This window comes from Stigmatopora argus, chromosome 19, assembly GCF_051989625.1.
Source record: "Stigmatopora argus isolate UIUO_Sarg chromosome 19, RoL_Sarg_1.0, whole genome shotgun sequence".
Lineage (NCBI taxonomy): Eukaryota > Metazoa > Chordata > Actinopteri > Syngnathiformes > Syngnathidae > Stigmatopora > Stigmatopora argus.
In genome coordinates, this window is record NC_135405.1 from 14211907 (window position 1) to 14232685 (window position 20779).

Below are 20779 nucleotides of genomic sequence, written 5' to 3' on the forward strand. Positions count from 1 at the left end.
ACCCAATTGCAGGCATTATACGTTCAAACCGAATAAAAACTATTTGGTGGATTAGTAGCTAATACTAATATCTTAATGAAGGTTTTCCTCCTGAGGGGAGAAGCCGAAAGTCCAGCGGCACCTTGAAAATCCTGAGCGAAGGTTGGCCATAAAGATAAGTGTCGTAAATTGCCCCATTTTGTTTTCTCTGACAAGGTGGGGGAGAAACGCAAATCAAAGCAGGCGAAATGTATCGTGGAGGAGCGTTCTGATTCCGATTCTGACAGAGACAATTTGGCCTCCTTCACCTGCATTCCATCGTTGGCGTCTTCAGTAAAGCGCCCCGTGATACATGGTGGAAAAAGAACGTTTCTCCCTTTCAAAGTTAAACACTCAGCGATCTGGGAGCACGAGATCATCCAAATACTTTCCCAATAGTCATCGGCCGACACAAAAGCCTAGCCGGGATCTGAATATTAAGACAAACATTTCTTTTGGAACGTTCCGAAGGTCGAATAGTCCTCCCGAGCTCTTGTTTTGTCAGGCTTGGGCGGAAACCTGCGCGTGATTAACCCACCTGTCTTGATATGCGGCGCGCTACTTTGGGTCTTCATCAAAATGGCTGCTTGGACTGTTGTTTGCGGATGAAGAAGAGAAGGAGCTGCAGCTGACGACGGACGACAACAAGTCAAGACTTGTCCACCTCGAAACGCCCGGAAGACAACGACATCACTCGAGCGGTAAGCGTTTGTCGTTGCCTCGGAACAGGCGACAATTTCCCGGTGTTCCCGTTAAACCATTGAGCCGCCAAAAGCGCTAAAAAGGGGCTTTGGAGTGTCCCGACTACGATGGAATGTCAACATTTTGCCGCTCGTTTGTTTGTTTGTTTGTTTGTTTGTTTGTTTGTTTGTTTGTTTGATTGGCTCGAACGTCTCGTTGTCAGTGTCGTTCGTTTTGAAATGTCACCGCGCGGCACCTCCAAGCTTCCGAAAACCTTCGACGATATCGACGACGTGACAGCAAAGAAAGGCAATTTATCCACATTTGTCACTATATCGTGGCCATTTAACTCGGGGGGTGACGTGCGGCACCGTTGCCATGGTAACGAGACGGCAGTCAGCTGCGACGGGCGGGCCAAAACCGCAAACAAGACGTCCTCGTCAAATGACGCCACTTGTCAACATCAATTTGTCGCAATCTCTCCAAATGATGCGGACCGCGAACAGGTGCGCCGTGGCGCGGCATCACTAGAATGGCGCCCCCTGCTGGTTGTATCGGAGAATTCATACGGGCTCATGGATTTTTTGGGGGCGTTTTTTGGCCTAGTGGTTCTGTAGCAAGCTTGATACAGCGTCACTTTGAAACTTTGCTGAGTGACGACACGTTTGTCTGCGCAGTGAGAAGCGGCCATCATGGATACCACCACGTCCATCAAGATGACCACTCTGGCCATCCAGAAGCTCTTTGGCCACGTGGAAGACGAGAACCTGCCGGCGCTCAAGGACCACCTGGACCGCTTCAAGGAAGTGGACGGACGCAGCGACGTACGTGCCGCCGCCGCCGCCGCCTCCGCCGCCGCCTCCGCCGTCCAGCTCACCCCGATAAGCTGACATTCCGACGGGATCCCAGTCACGTGAATACGAGCAATGGGGTTTTATTTTGTGGAGCAGAACGGGCAGACGCCTCTGATGCTGGCGGCCGAACAGGGCAGCTTGGACATCGTGCAGGAGCTCATCCGGCGCGGCGCTAACGTCAACCTGGACGACGTGGTGGGTGGGGCAAAACCTGCCGATGGAAGGACGCCGCGCGTGAATAGATGGCATGAATGGCAAAATGCCATCCCGGACCGGGAAAAAGATAGTCATTGTAGCAAATGATTTGTGGCGCTCAGGACTGCTGGTCGGCGCTGATTTCGGCCGCCAAGGAAGGTCACGTGGAGGTGGTGAAGGAGTTGCTGGAGAACAGCGCCTACGTGGAGCACCGCGACGTGGTGGGTCCCGCTCGCCCGGCCCCCCCTCCTCGGCCGCCCGCCGCCCTTTTCACGTGCTCTTTGCTACTCAGGGAGGCTGGACGGCGCTCATGTGGGCCTCATACAAGGGTCGCGTGGAGGTGGCCCGGTTCTTGCTGCAGCACGGCGCCAACCCCAACACCACCGGACAGGTATGGCGCCGGGAACCGACCTAGGTGGCCGTGGCAGCGTGGCGGCGTGACGGCAAACCTCCAAAAGCCTCCATCCCTCCCTCCCTCCATCCCTCGCTACCCTTAGCAGTACAGCGTGTACCCCATCATTTGGGCCTCCGGACGAGGACACGCCCAGGTGGTGAAGCTCTTGTTGGACGGCGGCGCCAAAGTCAACTGTTCGGACAAGGTGAGTCAGCGCACGTCACCGTTCTCTCGCTCCACGGATTCATTTCACCATTGTTTAAGTGGATGTCTGCAAATTGTCTCCGTCTCTTTCACGCGTCTGCCACGCGGGGCTCAGTACGGGACCACGTCCCTGATCTGGGCGGCGAGGAAGGGCCACTTGGATTGCGTCACGCACCTCCTGGAGAACGGCGCGGACGTGGACCAGGACGGAGCGGTAAGTGCCGGTCTCCGCCTCCCGGCCCGTAGGTCAGACGACCGACTGACCGGTGCCCCCCCCCAACCCGTCAGAACTCCATGACGGCGCTGATCGTGGCGGTGAAGGGCGGCTTCGCCGACGTGGTGAAGGAGCTCCTCAAGAGGAACCCCAACGTCAACATGACGGACAAAGACGGCAACACGGCGTTGATGATCGCCGCCAAGGAAGGCTACACCGAGATCGTGCAGGACCTCCTGGACGCCGGGACCTACGTCAACATTCCCGATCGAGTGAGCGCCGGCCGACGGCGGCGGCATCTCCCACGGCGCGTGCCCTAACCGCCTCTTCCCACCACGGCAGAGCGGCGACACGGTGCTGATCGGCGCGGTGAGGGGCGGCCACGTGGAAATCGTCCGAGCGCTGTTGCACAAATATGCCGACATCGACGTCAGGGGACAGGTGAGCGACGAGCCGCCGGCCGTGACGACGACGATGACGGAGGTGTCCGCAGGAGAGCAAGACGGCGCTGTACTGGGCGGTGGAGAAAGGCAACGCCTCGGTGGTGCGCGACATCCTGCAGTGTAACCCCGACACGGAGACGTGCACCAAGGTGAGTGGGAGGTCCCATGGGGAATGGCGACCACTCCCCGACGCGCCTCCTTTTAGGATGGCGAGACGCCGCTCATCAAAGCCACCAAGATGAGGAGCGTGGAGGTCGTGGAGCTGCTGCTGGACAAGGGCGCCAAAGTGTCGGCCGTCGACAAGGTGGGGAAAAAGTGGGAGTGGGCGTGCTGACCCTAATGCCGACCCTAATGCCGGCCTTCCTCCCCCTCCCCCTCCCCCGTCCACTGGACCCGGCCAGAGAGGAGACACGCCGCTGCACGTGGCCATCCGGGGGCGGAGCCGGCGATTGGCCGAGCTGCTCCTGAGGAACCCCAAGGACGGTCGCCTGCTCTACCGGCCCAACAAGGCGGGCGAGACACCCTACAACATTGACTGCAGCCACCAGAAGAGCATCCTCACGCAGATCTTCGGCGCCCGTACGTGAGCGAGCGAGCGAGCGAGCGGCCGGGTGCCCCCCCCCGGCGGATGTACTGAGCCCGCCGTTTGCAGGTCACCTGTCGCCCAGCGAGTCGGACGGCGACCTGCTGGGCTACGACCTGTACAGCTCGGCATTGGCCGACATCCTCAGCGAGCCCACCATGCGGCCCCCCATCTGCGTGGGGCTGTACGCGCAGTGGGGCAGCGGAAAGTCCTTCCTGCTCAAGAAGCTGGAGGGTGAGAGATTAGCTAGCTGGCCGGCCGGCTACGTGGCAATAACCGTCTTTCCTCCCGCAGACGAGATGAAGACGTTCGCGGGGCAGCGGACGGAACCCCTCCTGGGGCCCTCGTGGCTGGCGGCCGTCCTGTCGCTGCTGGCGTGCGGCGGCGTGGCGCTGGCGCTGGCCTCGGCGCTGGACCCCAAGTTGGCCGTGGCCGTGTCGCTCAGCCTGCTGGCGCTGCTCTACGTCTTCTTGGGTGGGCCCTCCCCCTCTGGACGCCGTTCTGGCATTCTTTCCATCTTTCTCTGGGCCAAGCCCCACTCACTCGGTGCGTCCGTGCTCACTCGGTGCGTCCGTCCGCAGTGGTGGTGTACTTTGGGGGCCGGCGCGAGGGGGAGCGCTGGAACTGGGCCTGGCTCCTCAGCAACCGTCTGGCCCGCCACCTGGGCTACCTGGAGCTCCTCCTCAAGCTGGTCTTCGTCAACCCGCCGGAGCTGCCCGAGCAGAGCGCGCGGGCGCTGCCCGTCAGGTACTCGCCGCTGCCTCCGCCGCCTCCGCCGCCTCCTCATTCCTCGGTCATGCCCCCCCCCCCTTAAAAAAAAAAAAAAGATTTAGGATTGGACTGTAATTGGTTGCTTGCAATCAGGTGGCGCTTGCTAGGGCAGAAAGAAAGCTCCGAGTGTCTGCTCTTTTTTTCTTCTCTTCTCTTCCCTTTTCTCCTCTCTTTCTGTCTGGAGCAAAAGGCAGCCCTTCCCTTCCCCCACTCGGCCTGTTCAGCAATCGTTAAGACACCCGTGCCCAATTAGGGTGGTGTCCACATACGTACATTTATTTGTCAGTCAAAGATTTGAGATTTGGATGTTGCACGACTATGCCAGCGCTAACCCACCAAACGATTCCGAGAAGGTCACATTTAAGGAAATAGCTCAAATGTACACATACGGTCTTTTCTATCTTTTTTTTTTTAATTTGTATTTATTTTTTCATTTAAAGTGAAAAACACAACACTATTGACTTTCCCCCTCTTTTAATTCCAGAAAATAATATTGAAAAAATTAAAAAAGATTTAAGAAAATAGCTCAAATGTCAAAAGTACATGTACAGTACAGTCTTTTCTATATATATATTTTCATTTAAATTGAAAAAACAACACTATTGACCTTCCCCCCTCTTTTAATTCCAGAAAATAATATTTAAAAAAATATTAAAAAAGAATTAGGATTGCCCTATTTAGGATTAGACTGTAATCGGTTGATTGCGATCAGGTGGCACTTGCTAGGGCAGAAAGAAAGCTCTGAGTGTCTGCTCTTTTTTTTTTTCCTTTTCTTATATTTTCTCCTCTCTTTCCGTCTGGAGCAAAAGCCAGCCCTTCCCTTCCCTTCCCTTCCCCCACTTGGCCTGTTCACCAATCGTTAAGACACCTGTGCCCAATTAGGGTGGTGTCCACACGCGTACATTTATTTGTCAGCCAAAGATTTGACATTTGGATGTTGCACGACTACGACAGTGCTAACCCACCAAACGAGTCCGAGAAGGTCCCGTTTAAGACAATAGCTCAAATGTCAAATGTACTTATACAGTCTTTTCTTTTTTTTTAATTTAAAGTGAAAAAAAAACAACACAATATTGACTTTCCCCCCTCTTTTAATTCCAGAAAATAATATTTAAGAAAATTAATTTAAAAAAATAAATAAATAATAGAACTGATTCTCCTACTTTTGATGAATGAGAATTGGGTGTCATACCCAAGATGGCCACCGTGTAAAAAAAACAAAGCAGCACTCAATAGAAAGTGTCAAGAGCAGAAAAAAAATGACGCAGCTTGGCCATGCCGCACCCGGTGGCAGGTTTCTCTTCACAGATTACAACCGGCTGTCCAGCGTGGGCGGCGAGACGTCCCTGGCGGAAATGATCGCCACTCTGTCGGACGCCTGCGAGAGGGAGTTCGGCTTCCTGGCCACGCGCCTCTTCAGGGTCTTCAAGACGGACGAGACGCAAGGTGGGCCGGCCTCGCCGACGCCCCCTTTTGGGGCGCCCCACGTGACGCCGCTTCCGCCCAAACGCCCACCCGCCCGCAGCCAAGGGCAAGTGGAAGAAGACGTGCTGCGTGCCGTCCTTCGCCCTCTTCGCGCTGGTGTCGGCCTGCCTGGCCGGCGGCCTGGCACTGATGGCCGTCTCCACGCCGGGCGGCGAGGACCGGGCGGCCGACGGCGTCCTGATGGCGCTGGGCGGCGTGGTGGGCGCCGCCCTGCTGCTCAACTGCCGCACCTGGTGGCGGCTCTCCGACGCCGTGCTCCACTCGCAGAGGAAGCGGCTGCACGGCGCCGCCGACAAGATGCACAAGCTCAAGAGCGAGGGCTTCATGAAGGTGGGCCGCCCGCCCAACAGATGGCGCTCCAACGGCTCCCAAAAAGTTCCAGTTTCGTCTGAAGTCTGAAACGGCGTCCCCAGGTGGTGAAGAGCGAAGTGGAGCTGATGGCCAAGATGGCCAAGACGGTGGACGGCTTCACCCGACACCAGACCCGCCTGGCGGTGGTCATCGACGGCTTGGACTCGTGCGAGCAGGATAAAGTTCTGCAGATGCTGGACACGGTGAGTCGCGCTGCACCGGTCCGGCACTGGTCTGGCGCTGACCCCCACCCCCTTCCTTCCCCGCCCCCGGCAGGTGCGCGTCCTTTTCTCCAAGGGGCCCTTCATCTCCATCTTTGCCAGCGACCCGCACATCATCATCAAGGCCATCAACCAGAACCTCAACAGCGTCCTGCGCGACTTTGTCAACGGCCACGACTACATGAGGAACGCCGTCCACCTGCCCGTCTTCCTCAACAGCCGAGGCCTGTCCCGCGCCAAGAAAATGGCCGCCTCGGCCTCCGCCTCGGCCGGAGCGCCCGTCAACGGCGACGTCCGGGGCCGGCGCGAGGACGCCGAGGGGAAGTTGGCGCGGCTGGGCTCGGGAGAAGCGGGCGAGGCGGGCGGCAAGGGCGCGCCCGAGCGGCGGGTGGGTCGCCGGCCGGCCCGCCGGCCCCAACGTCCACGGGGCGCCGGGTGACGGACGGACCTTCCTTTGGCGCAGGACACGTACCGGCGACGGCAGGTCCGGCGCTCGCTCAGCCGCCAGATGTCCTTCGACTTGACCAAGCTGATGGTGGCCGAAGACTGGTTCGCCGACATCAGCCCGCAGAGCATGAGGAGACTCCTCAACATCGTCTCGGTCACGGGTCGGTCCCTCGCTCGGACGTCCGCTCGCCCTCCCGCCGACCGATCGTCCGTTCCATTCGTTGTTGTTGTTGTTGTTGTTTTTTTTCTCTCTCTCCTTTTCCCAACAGGTCGCCTGCTGCGAGCCAATCAGATCTCCTTCAACTGGGACCGCCTGGCCTCGTGGATCAACCTGACGGAACAGTGGCCGTACCGCACGTCCTGGCTCATCCTCTTCCTGGAGGAGAGCGACGGCGTTCCCGACCGGGCCGCGCTCAAGCACGTCTACGAGAGGTGGGGGTTGGCGGTGCCGGCGCTAGCGGGAGGGCGGGGCCGGCGTCGGCTGACCTGACGCGGGCCGTCCCCCTCCAGGGTGCTGGCCAGCATCCCGAGCAGCAAAGAGGTGGAACCTCTGCTAGAGATCGACGGCGACGTGCGCGCCTTCGAAGTCTTCTTGTCGTCGCGTACGCCCGTCCTGACCGCCGGGGACATCCGCACCTTCCTGCCGTGCACCGTCAACCTGGACCCCAAACTGCGAGAAATCATAGCCGGTATCCCTTACCGTCCTGACCTTCCCTTACCGTCGCCGTCCGTCATTTGGCCACGCACGTCCTTCTGACTTTTTCCCGCTTATTTGGGCCGCGGTCGGCAGACGTCCGCGCGGCCCGCGAGCAGGTGGCGGTGGGCTACCCCGCGCCGCAGGAGGTCCGGGCCCGCCCCGTCTCCGTCTACAGCCACGTGTCATCGGCGTCCTTGGGCGGACTTTTCAACCCGCCGCCGGGGGACGTGCTGTCGCCGTCTCACAGCGGCTACTACAGCGGCATGTCGGGACCCCGCCACCCCTTCTACAACAGGGTGAGTGGCCTCGCCGTGAGCTCCGTCCGCCATTCCGAGCGCTCCCCCGGCCCGGCGCCGCCGTCGCCGCATCCCATTCGTAGTTGGTCACGTCATTTGCATTGTTGATGTTGACGGTGTTTTGTTTTGTTTTGACCTCAGCCGTATTTCCCCCCCCACTACCACCACCACCACCACCTTCATCAACTGCCGCCGCCGCTTCGCGCGCCGGCGTCAGTCTACCCATCACACTCTCATCCCGCCGTGCTCGCTAGGAGCGCCGCCACCCGCGACGCCTCGCTAAGCGTGAGTACCGCCAGGTCGGGCGCTCTCGGCCCGACGGGTCACTTCTTGTAGGGTTATGTCCGGGAGTCCAACTTCGATTTTGCTCCAAAATGCCCCGACAAACGGTGTATTGGCTGCCGTTGGGCGCGCTCAATGTCAAAATCATTTGAAGGCGGAGGGTCGGTTCATTGGCCGCCACCCTCCCACTTCAAACGGCGTCTTTCGTGGAGAAGGAACGCCGAACGAGCCTAAAAAATAGGCCGACACGTCTGATTCTCGGTCACGTGACCCGCAGGGCTCCGCCTCCGTGGCTTCGGGGACGTCGCCCGCCCCGCTGAGCGCCATGACCACGGAGGGCGTGTGCGAGCGCATCGGGCAAATCCAGGGCATCGACCGCGCCGTGTTGGCGGCGTACACGGCCACTGTCCGAAAGGTGAGTGAGGGCGGCGGGCCCCGACGTCGCCACGTCCGTCTCCACGACCTCGCCCCTTTTTTACAGGCCAACGTGAATGGTCGAGTCCTGTCGCAGTGCAATTTGGACGAGCTGAAGAAGGAGATGAACATGAACTTTGGAGACTGGCAGCTCTTCCGGGCCAGCGTACGTCACGCCGCTCGTCGGGCCGGCCCAAAGCACGTACGCTTCCTCCGCCCGCCCTCACCCCCTTTCGTCCTTCCTTATCGGGCAGGTGATGGAAATGCGGCAGGCCGAGAGCCAGACGTCGGCGGGGCTCGGCGAGCTCGGCCGTCGGGCCTCGGGAGGGCCGCCCCCCGTGGACGACGCGTCCCCCGCGTACAGCTTCGCCCTCAGCTTCGACGACCTCAACGGCGCGGCGCTGGACGAGCGGCGCGTCGCCGCACCCTGGACGGTGGGCGACCTCCGGCCGGGTCAAGTTTCGGTCGGCGGTCCGAGGCTCGTCCGCTGACCGGGCGTTTTTGGCCGTGTGCGCAGGGCGGCCCCCGCCGCTCGGGCAGCGCGGCCAGCCTCAACTCGCAGGAATCCGCCAACGACATCGGCAAACTGACGGACAGGCAGCAGGCCGAGTACCACTGCGCCTACCAGGAGTACATCGCGCAGATGGCCCAGCTGGAGACCGGCGGCGAAAAGGCGGCGGCGGTGGCGCCGCCCGAGCCCGACGGGCACCGGACGGCCGACGAGGAAGCGCTGGGCCCCATCCGGGAAGAAGACGAGAAGGGACCACGTTCCCCCTTCCGCCCGGCGGAGCGAGGCGGCGGCGGCCTCTTCCCGAGCGGCCCGCGCTACCGCAAGCTGACCGACGACGACGACGGGGGCGACGACGCCCACCCAGAGTCCGAGGAGGCCCAATCGAGCGGGCGTTCGCTGCTCCTCAAGGCCAAGGACTACCTGTCGGACGCCACGCTGGACAAGAAGGACTCGTCCGACTCGGGCGTGCGTTCCAACGAGAGCTCGCCCAACCACTCGCTGCAGGACGAGGAGGCGGAGCCGTCGCGGGCCGACTCCCCAGGGCGGGTCCTTCCCGTCCCCGCCGCGGTCGAGATCCGAATGTCCCTCTGCAGCCCCGACGAGCCCCGGGCCCCCGCCTGGAACCTCAACCGCGCCGTGGACAACAACAACGCTTCGGACGAGGTCCCGCCGGTGTCCACCACCACCACCACCACCACCGTCGCCCGCCCGGGCCCCGACAACGAGAACGTGCGCGTGGTCCACCTGAAGAGGGGCCTGAAGCCGGGAGACCCCCCCGAGGTCTGCACCCTGACGGCCGACGCCGTGGCCTTTGGAGACGAGCGCGAGAGCATCCTGTGAATCAAGGTTGGAAACATTTCTCAGTTTGATAAGAAAAAAAAATCATTGTATTTTCCTCCTAGAAAAAGCTTCTGATTCGTCAGATTTCTCGTCATACGGTAGATGTAACGTAAATATGAAAAAAAGCTTCCGATTGGTCAGATTTCTATCATACGGTAGATGTAACGTAAATATGAAGTGCTTTTATCGGTGCAAGTGGGATTTGTGCTCGCTGTCGTCTTGTGGCCCCTAGAAATCTTTTCACGTCTGTCCTGTCGAAAACGTAACGTTGGATTTTGAAAATTGAAACAGAGGTGGAAAAGTCGTCATGTTAGTCCTCGAGACTTTATTTTAAAATTCCAAAATGTCGCTATGCATGCAAGTCAAAGCACGGAGAGCGCCTCTTTTCAACAAAGTGATGTTCAGCAAGGTTAGTGATTGTTGCCCCGCCCACTCGAGTTCTCTCGATCTCGGCCCCGCCCCACTGTGATGTTTACAATGTGTGATGTACAACTGTGATGTTGTCAATCTGTCGTGTTGTATGATATCGTGTACCGTGCATGACCGCGTGCCGTAGTCAAATAAAAGATAATTGCTTGTCACATCCAATTTATTGGCCATTTGTCAGGCATTTCTCTTCAAAATGGACAAAACACGAACCGTGTCACGTGACCAACATGGAACCCCGCCGAAGCACACTGCGACGAGTGCGTGAAAAAATACAAAAGTTGTTGGCTTCAGAGGGAAAAAAAAACAAACGAACACCAAGAAGAACGATCTTGGTGTCACGTGACCAAAACGTCAACCTTTCAACGAGTGCGCAACAAAACTGGTCAAACAAGCACTCGCGCTTCGGTTCAGAAGGTGAACACGAGGTCCGAGAAGTCGCCGGTTATCATTCGGCTGAGTTCGGGCGTGAAGTAGTCCGGAAAGTCAAAGTGGGAGGCGGCGCACGGGTCCTTGTCCAAGTCCTTGTCCACTAGAGAGAGGCTGAGGCTAACGTTGGCCGCCTCCGAGGCGGGGGGGCTGAGCGAGCCCAACTCCAGGTCCAGTTCGCGCTCGTTTCCGCAGCACGACGATGTCGTCGACGACGACGACGATGAAGAAGAAGAAGAATTAGACAAGTCCAGACGACAGTAGGAGGTTCCGGTGGCCTGCGCGGGTTCCTCCCGTTCCTCGTCGTCGGCCTCGTCTTCGGCCTCGTCTTCCGAGTCACTGAAGTCCCGCTTGAGCACGAAACGCCTCCCCACCGCGTCGGCCTGGCGGGCGCGCTGCTTGGCGGCTCCTCGTCCGTTCTTGTCCGCCGCCTGGCTGCTCTTCTTCTTGGGCCTGTACTTGTAGTCCGGGTAGTCGGCCATGTGCTGGAGGCGGAGCCGCTCGGCCTCGCGGATGAACGGGACCTTCTCGGACTTGTCCAGAGACTTCCAGCGCTTGCCCAGCCGCTTGGAAATCTCGGCGTTGTGCACTTCCGGCGACTCCTGCATGATCTTTTTACGCTCCATTTTGGACCAAACCATGAAGGCGTTCATGGGCCGTTTGATGTGAGCCGCCGTCGTCGCCGGTGCCAGTGCCGGTTCTTTGCCGCCATGCCGCTGCTGCTGCTGCTGCTGCTGCTGCCGCCGGTGGTGGTGCTGCTGCCGCCGCCGACGTTGGACCATGCTATCTCCTGACCCCGTAAGTCTCCGCCAAATGTATACCGCACTCGGCTTCGTATCCTGCGCGTCGACGGACGGACGAGCGAAGCCGGGAGCTCGTGAAGAAGCCGCCGCCGGCGTCCTTTTTTGGGTTAAACAAAGCGCCTTGACTGGCCTCGGCCAATCGTAGCCCGTCTTTCTTCCTCGTCGAGCCTTCGGCCAATCGCGCTCTGGCTTTCTGAACATCCGCCCGCCTTTAAGACGACTCGGCCAATCGTGCCCTGGCTTTCCGAACTTCCGCCCGCCTTTAAGACGACTCGGCCAATCGCAGCTCAATCGCTTTTCTTCCCGCCTTTATCTTCTTCGCAGCCAATCGTAGCCCTCAATCTGATCGCTGGCTTTGTCGGCCACTTCAATGTTATTTCCAGGCTTTGATTCAAAAAAAAAGAAAAAAAGAAGAGAGAGTTACGTTTTTATTTTGAAACAGAATAAAAGACAGTCGCTATCTCCTAATAGGTCACGTGTTAATGCTGCCTTCACATGCTCTGGGTATTTTCGCCTGCGTCCCGTTCTTGGGCTTTTGTTGTCTTTGGAGCTTTGGACGCTAACACGTCACGGAGAACAAAGTATTGAACTCTTGGAGGGCGTCCATGAGTTCGGCGAGCGTTTTTTCTCGCCACACAGGCACGCAGGCAGGCAGGCAGGCAGGCGGCGTCACTCGCTGATGAAATGTACGAAGGTGACGGGAAAGACTCCTCGCCGGGTGGGCTCCGCCTCCACGTGGCCCACCTGAAGCGGACGGCACCCGTCAAATGGGGCACTCTCGGCACTCTGCGCTTTCTGGCGGGCGCTCGCCGGCTCACTCACCCACCACTCGCTGTCCTCCTCGCCCTCCACCACGATGACCTCGCCCTCCTCGAACGTCAGCTCGTCGGGGTTGTCGGCGGAGCACCTGTAGATGGCCCGCACCCGTTTGGGCCTGGACGCCTGTGGGCGAGCGACACCTGGTGGGACTCGGAACGCCGCGGGCGAAAGCGAGAAGTGGCGGAACACTGACGCTGAACGCCGTCCTGGGTTTGGGCGTCGGGGGCTCCGAGCTCTCGGGGGAGCGGACGGAACCTCGTCTCGCCGTCCTTCTTAGAGGTGACCTTTGCGGGGCTTCTTTGTCTGATCTGCGGTCGGCACAAGTCGCGCCGGCTTCGGACCGGTCCCGTCTAATTCCACTGGAAATCGCCGACGGACCGGCGCTTACCTGCCGGGCGATTCGGGTCCCGAGCGAGGTACTTTGTGGTTAAGAGGCGGACCCGGCGGTAGAGGAGGCGGGTAGGAGGGGGCGCTCCGGACCCTGTGATTGGCCGGGGGAGGTGGAGCCGCGGGGAGAACTGGTGGAAGCGAGAGTCCGTGTCCACAAATGAAGCTCACATTTGCTATACTTAGACGCTAGATCTCCAAGAGCCCCCCAAGTGCCTTAGCATGGGCGGGGGCGACGCTACTCACCGTACACCGAGGTGTTTCTGTCGGGAGCGTTCAGCGCCAGAGGGTCCGACGAAGACCTCTGCCTTCCCACCGTTTCCATGCTCGGCAGAGGGGGATCGGGGCCGGGCACCAGAACGGCGCCGTAGGTCTCGTTGCTGATTATCACGCTGGGAATCTGCACGCGTTGCCTGGAAGGTGGCGGCGGCGGCGGCGGAGCAGGATGAGCGCCCACGAAGCAGCTGACGGGACGGTCGCGCTCTTCTCGGCGGGCCGGGATGGGCTGCCGGCCGCAGAGACCAGAACGTGGGCTCGCCGTTAAGAGCGGGCGGGACTCGGGCGGGACTCGGGCGGGACTCGGGCTCACCTTGTCCTCCAGCTCGTCCTCGCTCTCGTCCAGGTCGTCGTTGCGGAGACGCCACTCGTACTCCACGTGCACGTGGGCGTTGAACTTTCCCGCTTGCGCCTGAGTCAGCTGAGGCGCGCAGTTTGGGGTTAGCGTCCGATCCCGCGCCACGTAGCGTCGGTACCGGGCCGGCCGGAGCCTCACCAGGTCCTCGCACTGCGCCCGTCCGAGTCTTCGGGCCACGTCCAGCGGTGTCTCTCCGGAGTCGTCGGCTGCGAGCGCGCAAAGGTGGAGACGCGGCCGGGCTAGGCGCCACGGGGGACGTCGCGCGTGGCGACTCACCCACGGCCACGGAAGCTTTCCCTTTCAGCAGAAGTTTGAGGCACTCGGCGTTGTCCGTCAAGCAGCAGTAATGCAGCGCCGTGCTGCCCCGAGATGTCCGCACGTCCAGATTGGCGCTGGGCGGGCACGGGCGACGTTGACTACGGTCGCTCGCTCGGCGGGCGGGACGCGGCGCCCGTGGCCGGACGTTACCTGTTCTGCGCCAGGAAGTCCACCACGTGGAGCGAGTTCCGGTCCACCGTGCGGACGGCCAAGTGCAGGACGGTCTCGCCCGCTTCCTGAAGGGGGCAAGCGGGGGTTCGGCTCAAACGCCGCAGGGGGGGAAATGGGGGACGGGGAGGGGCGGTCGTACGTGCGGGTTGGGCTGCGGGAGGGGCTCGGCCAAGTCCGCCCCCTCGGCGTAGACCTGCAGCAGGGCCAGGACGTCGCGGTCCAGCGCCGCCCGGTAGAGCGCCCGCAGCCGGTCGGCGCCGTCGCCGCAGCGGCGGCGGACCAGCGCCTTCTCCACGTACTTGCGGGTGATGTAATCCTTCCGGCTCTGCCTACATACGGGTCGCCCGCCGCTGACGTTTGAGCAGGAAGGCCCCCCCGTTTTCCGTCTCCTCTCTCGTACTCACATGTCGCTGGTGGGCTCCGGCTTGGGTCCGGAAAGCTGGGCTTCCATGACGGCGTTGAAGGCGGCGTTCCCAATGTTCTTGGCCAGCTGAAAAGAGAGCGCTGCGAGTGGCCGTGGTCCGCTCGGGTCGGGTCAGGTCGGGCCCCGGGCTAAGCTCACCAGCAGCTCGGAGGTCCCCAGCACGTCCAGGTCCAGGCTCTGGATCCGGGAGTAGTGCACGCCAATTTCTCGGTGGATCCCCGAGCACTCGATGCAGATGAGCACGCCCAAGTTGGTGGAGAGCCAGGAGGGCGCTGCGGTGGGTGGGCGGACGGACGGACGCTCGTTCGTTAGTCGGGCGGATGGACGGATGGCCGGCCCTAACCCTAACCCGGCCACTCACCCGGAGCGCCGCAGTCGCAGCAGAAGCGGTTTCCGGCCATGTTCTTGACCTCGGCCACGATTTGCCCCGTCAGCTCCTGCACGATGTTGTCGCCTTCTTGCCGGTCGCCTCGGAAGGCTTTGTCCAGGGCCTCTTCTTTGCTGTTCTGAAGGACCCACACCCAGCTGCCGGCCACAAGGCACAAGGCGTTGGCTCGCTCGGTCACACGCCCGAGGCCCGGCCGGCCATTCGGCGACCGCTCACATCTGGCACTCGGCCTCGTCCTCGGCCTGGAAGTGGTACGTCCGATCGTCTGCGTCGAATGGTATCGTATAGTAAATCTATTGTTTCCTTTCCAGACGGGACCTCCGTCAACGTCGCCACGTCGGGCGGCCTTCTTACGCGAGAAGAGGTCAAAGTTCCTCTTGTCTTCAGCGTCCTTCTTGACTTGGCAGGTGAGCAGGTTGAGTTTGGCCGGCGCTCGATTGGGCTGGGCGACATCCGCGCGTTCAACTGGCCGGACGGCGGCGGAAAGACCGGCCGGGTCCGGGGGCGGGGCTTACCGTGGCGTGGCAGATGTTCAGAAAGCCGTTCCTCACCGAGCACTTCCTCTTCTGCCAGACCTTCCTCAGCCTGCACAAAAAAATTAATAATAATAATCAGGCGTGAGGGCAGAGCGGCGACGGCCGGTTGGCCGGTTGGCCGGCCCCGCCCACTCACTCACCCCTCGCTCCGCTTGGCCAAAACGCCAGAGCGTTCGGTGCCGTGCGCCTTGTTGCCCTGCAGCTGGTGCAAGCTATATCCTTGGTTCCTCTTGGCCGGGGCCTCCTGTCGGCGGGAAGACCGGGCTGGCTCTTAGCGACCGGACCACCCCGGACGTCCCGGACGCCCACCGACCTCTTTCCCCTCCGAGCGCAAGGACGACTTGAGGACGTCGCGGAGTCGGCTCAGCTGTTTCCTCTCGGCGTCCTGAGACTGCTTGATCTGCGGGTGGGCAAAAGGCGCCGCCCTCAGCTTTTCCCCAGAACGGCAGCGTTTGCCGTCGGCGACCTCACCGCCGTCAGCTCGGTGGCCATCTTCTCCACCGACGGCTTGAGGCTCTCCACGGCCGCCAGACCGTCCTGAAAAAAACTGCCACGGAGAAAGCGCCAGAGGGCCGCCGTTTGAAAGGCGCCGGCCGGAAAATGGAGAAAAGCGCCGTCGAGTGCTCTGTCGTCGTACTTGCACTGCGCGTGGAAATACTTGACCAGGTTCTCCACGAATTCGCCGCCCTTCTTGACTTTGATGTCGTTGACCTTGAGCAGGTACTGGAAATGGAAAGAGGTCAGACGTGGCGGCAGGACGGCGAGCGCGCCGAGGGCGGCCGGCGAGCCACCTCGCACATGTTGAGCTGAAAGGCCCGGCGTTCCCTCTCCATCTCCTCGGCGATCTCGCCGCCGCTGAACTCGGTGCGGATCATGCCGTGCTGCTTGGCGTGCTCACGCTTCTCCTTTTCCAGTTTGGAGCTGCAAAGTGTGGTAGTCTCAGAGATCAAAGTGGCGGGCGGCGGCGGCATCGAAGCCCAAAGGCGGAAAGCGTCACGCCGCCCTCCTCACAGTTTGCTCTCGTAATCCTTCCAGGATTTGTCGAAGGGCTTCTTCAGGTCCTGGGGGGGGGGGGGGGGGGTGTGGGGGCACAAATGGCAAATGGTCATCCGGATGGATAATCAATAGTTCTCCGCGTCCGCTAACGCACCCCCTTGACGCCGCGCAGGTCTCCCTTGAGCAGCGACTCCAGCGGGAAGGAGATGATGTTGTTCATATTTTGGATCTGGCAAAAACAGAGGGCCACTCGCTCAGGCCCGTCTCATCACGTCGGACCGAATCCGGCCGGGTCGGGCCGTCCCGGGCTCACCAGGTTCTTGAAGAGTGCCGTCAACTCTTTGCTGAAAACGGCAAACTTGAGGAAGGCGGCGCCCAGCGCCGCGTCCTCGCCGCACGCGGACGTCTCGCCCAGCTTCTCCATGGCCGACACGTACTGGCCCTCGTGCTCCACGTGGCCTGCAAGGACCCGGACTGAAATTGGACTTGGGCTCAATCCCCCCCCAAAATAGGATATTTGTGTGCACGTATTGTGAAAAATTTCTGTTTTTCAGGTGGAATACAAAGTGGCTGATTTCGCTGCGGGTCGGGGAAACTAGCGTGAAAATGTTTTCCAGACAGGGCGCCGCGCTCGTGTCGGAACACGCCGAGGGAATGTCGTCCGTGCACGTCGGTGTGAGAGCAATTGTGAGGCGGTGAGTTGTGCATGTCAATTGTTTGGGAAACCAGACAATATGGATCCATTTTCTTGGTCAAAATAAATGTTTCCCAAAAAATCATGTCTACTGTTACATGTTATGAATGAGCGTGAGTGACGGCGTAAACGGCGGGTGGTTCCCGGCTCTCGTTGCCATGACGACCAAAGGCCCCACTCACTCAGGCCCGACGTGTAGACGGACTTGAGCGCCTTCTTCAACTTGGAAAGAACAGAGCGCTCCACGTCCAGGACCTGAATCGCACACACACACACACACACACACACACACGCACGAGCGAGCGGTCAAAATGAGAAGCAGAAGTCCTACTTCCTCTCTTAGCGGTCATCTGGTGTCACTTCCTGTCACGCAACGTTCAATCGTTTCGGCACCGATTCTGATTTTGGATGTTTTTCTTCCATTGGTGAAAGACACTTGTGATCCGATGATGGTATCGCAAAAAAAACAACAACCTTACTAATTGTCATGAAAATGTGATTTAAAAGGATTTCAATACAGTTGGAATGATATGTCAATCAAAGAAATGGCAAAAAAGAACAAGGAGTCTGGCCCGAGCGAATGGACGTATCTGAAGACATAGACCGCGGTTCCCGGTTCTGGTGCCGGTGGCGGTGCAGGTGCTGGTGCTGGTTACCTCCTCCAGGGCGGCCACGGCGTTCCTGCAGTGCGTCATGCGCGAGGAGAAGCTGGAGGTGGTGGGCGCCGCGTAGTCGTCGTTGCACTCGCGGATGAACTCGGGGACGCTGAGAAGATCCGCCATGGCGCTAAATCGAGCGACCGAGCAACCGACCCGGAAGCCAGCCAGGCCACACCTGGCTGACACCTGACGCGCACGAGCACGATCGCGAGCGCAGCTTCCTTCTTCTTTTTCTCGCTCCTTTGCGCTTCTTCCTTCCCCTTCTTCTCCCTGAACTTGAAGGACGTTTAGCAAAGCGCTTTCAAAGTTTCCTAGCGCCGCCACCTGGAGCCAAATTCATGGGTTTCCATTGACGGTGACGGACGAATCAGAATTCATGAAAAAAAAGGCACTAGTAACTGAACTGTAGCGCATGAGCACTTACAACGCTGTAACTAGTGTAGTAATAACTAAAGCAGGACGTGTGTTGACATCGCCGACCGACAGGCGGCGAGAGAGAGGCTCGTTTAAGACTCGCGAAGAAGACTCCGGACTTCCGCGTGACGCGTTTGTTTTCGTCCGAGCTCATTGCTAACAGCTAGCAACGGTGTCACTCTCCATGAAGCAAAATGTCCGCTACAGACGATGACACCGAGCTCAGGGATCTCCTCATCCAGAACTTGGAGAACAACGGAGTTCTAAACAAGCTGAAGGTGGGAAAACTTGCACGCACGCGCGCTCCATTTGGGCGCCGGCTGTTAGCACTCGGGGCTAAAGGGGAGCCGTTGGCAGGGAAGCGCCACAAACACCCCCGTCCAACCCGTGAGCATTCGAAATCAATAATAGACTCAGTGAAAATTCTAGTCTTCACTATTCCGAAAGATAACGGAGCTCGGCGGGACCCTTTGGGTGCCATTGACGACGATAGACGTCAAATTCATTTGACGTGACACGCCCTCCCACTTTAAATGGAGCGGGCGTCTAGTATGGATAAACTTATGGCTGGCCAGTGGAAAAACACATGACTTTTGAACTCACCGTATGGCGCTAGTCGTCCAATCCGGTAGGCGGCGAAATAACCAACGCGGGTGTCTGTGTCGCTGCAGGCAGAAATGAGGGCAGCCGTCTTTCTGGCCTTGGAGGAGCAGGACCGACTGGAGGTGAAGCTGGCCTCGGACGAGGACCTCGCCTGGCCTGGCCTGGCCTGGCCGCCTTTCCGCTCACCTTCTATCCTCCTTTGCGTCCTCAGAATAAGACGCCGCTCGTCAACGACCATCTCAAGAAATGCCTGGGCAGCGAAAATGGTGAGTCGAGACCTTTCGCCGACCTCTCGCGCCACTTGACGCCGTGCGTGTGCGCGCGCAGGTCGTCTGGCGGCCGCTCTCATCCTGGACTTTATGCGCGTCTTCCACCTGGACTTCAGCCTGGCCGTGTTCCAGCCGGAGATCGACGCGGTAAGGGAGCGTGGCTCGGCTCGGCGCGGCGACGGGACGCCGCGTGACCTCTGGATCTTTGACGATAGCGCCCGAGCGATCTGGACGGCCGGCGAGCGCTGTGCGCCCAGCTGGGCCTTTCCGAGACGGAGATTAACGCGGAGTCGCCCGTGCTGCTGGAGTTGGTTCGAAAAGGACGGCGACGGTCCGACCAGGCGTCGTTCTCCGCGCCGTCGCAGGACGACGATCTCAGCGTCGACCGGGTACGTGTGTGTGTGTGTGTGGGGGGGGGGACGCCAAAGCAGAGGATGATCTTTGGAGGTTTCAAGTTGAGGACTTGCGGCGGGAAGCCTCAAACAGCAAAAGCATCTATTCCAGGACTCGCCGCCCCCCGCGGAGCCGGACCGCCGCTCGCCCGCTTCGGACGAGGACTCCCTTTTCCACGACCCTCTGCCTTCGCCTCAAAAGACTTCTGGATGGTGAGAAGCCCGCCGGCGGCGCGTACGACGGAATCCGCAGCGTGGCCGTTGCAGGCCGGCGAACCTCCGTCGCCGTCCGGCGGACTCGCGGTCCAACGCGGCGCCGGGGGGAGAAGAAGAAGAAGAAGACATGGGAAGAAGCCGCAGTCCTCCGAGTAGGTCACTTCGTCCTCATTTTTCTTTCCGTCGTCGTCGTCCTCGTCGGACGTCAGGGCTCATTTGGACTGCGCAGGGTCGACGTGGAAAGGGAAAGCGTCGCCAGAGGCGGAGCTCCCGGGCGGCGCCCCACCCTATCTAGGTAGAGACGCCCAAACCCCACCCGCCGCCCGACCCCACCTAAGGTTCGGCGCTGACCTCCCCGTTTGTCGCAGACGACGAGGACGACGCGGATGACGCGGACTACTACGACGACTTCAACAGGTACGGCGCTCGGCCCTGGGGCGAGCCGCGCTCACCCGGACCTTTATTTTGCTTTTCCAGCCACCGCTCGGACCGCAAGAGCGAGGCCAGCATCAGCGAGGACATCGAGGAGGGCTCGGCGGAGGGAGCCCAACGCGGCCACGAGGACACGTTGGACGTCAGCGTCTCGCAGCTCAGCGTCAGCGTGGACTACATGGAGGAAGTGGCCTGAGCCGGCCTCCTTCCGTGCATGCTGTCGGTGAGAAACTTGTTTTTCTTCTCCGTTGAGCTTTTCGCAGGCACCAAAAGAAAAAGTCTTTTTATTTGGGATTTATTTGATTTGATATTTGTTTTTTTTCCACCGCCGGGGACTTTTTTTTCTCCATTAGCGGCAAAGACCCAGGTTTTGCCTAATTTCTACGTGGGGTGCGGTTTGGTGGTGCCGACGTGATTCTTTCAAGTAAAAGGCCTTTTTTTTTCAGAGGCGGTCCGGAGGTGACAGGAAGTGGCGGAAGAACGCATTCCCGCTCCTTATCAGCCGCGGCGGGGCGGGGAGACCGCCCTCCGACGCGCGCCGCCCCTCGTCCGCAAATGTCACCTGTCCTCATTCTCCCGGCGGAGGTCGGTCAAAGGTCGGTCCGCCCCCCGGGCCGCCGAGGGGGCGGGACGTCCCACGGGCCGGCGCGCCGCCTGCCGTCCAATGGGAGACGCTTGATTTGTTTTCCTTTCCTTTTTGGAGCAAAAGATTGTTTGTCCATGTTTGAGACATGCAAAATAAATTTGGCCTTTAGCCAAGAGTCCACTTTGTTGTTGATTGAAATCATTTCATAAAAAAGGCGCAGGTTAGAGAATTATACGGAAAATAACAATAAAGAAGAAAGCATGACTGAATATTGGAATAAAT

The 20779-nt window shown here is 59.8% G+C and overlaps 4 protein-coding genes across 4 annotated transcripts; 2 read left to right on the top strand and 2 right to left on the bottom strand.

Moving 5' to 3' along the window:
• The first annotated feature begins 550 nt into the window (after positions 1-550).
• Positions 551-10489, top strand: LOC144064486 (kinase D-interacting substrate of 220 kDa B-like). The gene is made up of 28 exons (XM_077587084.1): positions 551-719; positions 1377-1523; positions 1650-1748; positions 1871-1969; positions 2041-2139; positions 2246-2347; positions 2462-2560; positions 2635-2832; positions 2903-3001; positions 3054-3152; positions 3209-3307; positions 3405-3582; positions 3656-3820; positions 3881-4060; positions 4168-4333; positions 5652-5803; positions 5883-6172; positions 6256-6396; positions 6470-6802; positions 6878-7022; positions 7131-7293; positions 7372-7550; positions 7652-7854; positions 7996-8139; positions 8414-8551; positions 8618-8716; positions 8805-8984; positions 9068-10489. Exons 2-28 carry the CDS (start codon positions 1392-1394, stop codon positions 9899-9901), a joined length of 4815 nt encoding a protein of 1604 aa, XP_077443210.1. The 5' UTR covers positions 551-719; positions 1377-1391; the 3' UTR covers positions 9902-10489.
• LOC144064487 (transcription factor Sox-11-A-like) lies at positions 10473-11831 on the bottom strand. Its single transcript, XM_077587085.1, has one exon. The coding sequence runs from the start codon at positions 11536-11538 to the stop codon at positions 10738-10740; it is 801 nt and encodes a 266-aa protein (XP_077443211.1). The 5' UTR covers positions 11539-11831; the 3' UTR covers positions 10473-10737.
• Positions 11832-11974: 143 nt separating this feature from the next.
• On the bottom strand, positions 11975-18027 carry LOC144064479 (arf-GAP with SH3 domain, ANK repeat and PH domain-containing protein 2-like). The gene is made up of 26 exons (XM_077587070.1): positions 17583-18027; positions 17109-17181; positions 16546-16691; positions 16387-16461; positions 16248-16297; positions 16028-16157; positions 15874-15959; positions 15708-15783; positions 15550-15636; positions 15377-15480; positions 15216-15285; positions 15055-15142; positions 14917-14965; positions 14674-14837; positions 14451-14584; positions 14293-14378; positions 14028-14217; positions 13868-13953; positions 13676-13791; positions 13538-13605; positions 13355-13462; positions 13012-13270; positions 12767-12896; positions 12572-12686; positions 12382-12501; positions 11975-12303 (listed from the first exon to the last, which is right to left on the bottom strand). The coding sequence occupies exons 1-26, from the start codon at positions 17706-17708 to the stop codon at positions 12229-12231; spliced, it is 2811 nt and encodes a 936-aa protein (XP_077443196.1). The 5' UTR covers positions 17709-18027; the 3' UTR covers positions 11975-12228.
• cep43 (centrosomal protein 43) lies at positions 17872-20677 on the top strand. Its single transcript, XM_077587080.1, has 11 exons — positions 17872-18277; positions 18671-18724; positions 18814-18868; positions 18930-19018; positions 19087-19260; positions 19376-19476; positions 19531-19631; positions 19709-19774; positions 19848-19896; positions 19957-20134; positions 20358-20677. Exons 1-10 carry the CDS (start codon positions 18194-18196, stop codon positions 20105-20107), a joined length of 924 nt encoding a protein of 307 aa, XP_077443206.1. The 5' UTR covers positions 17872-18193; the 3' UTR covers positions 20108-20134; positions 20358-20677.
• Positions 20678-20779: the final 102 nt, after the last annotated feature.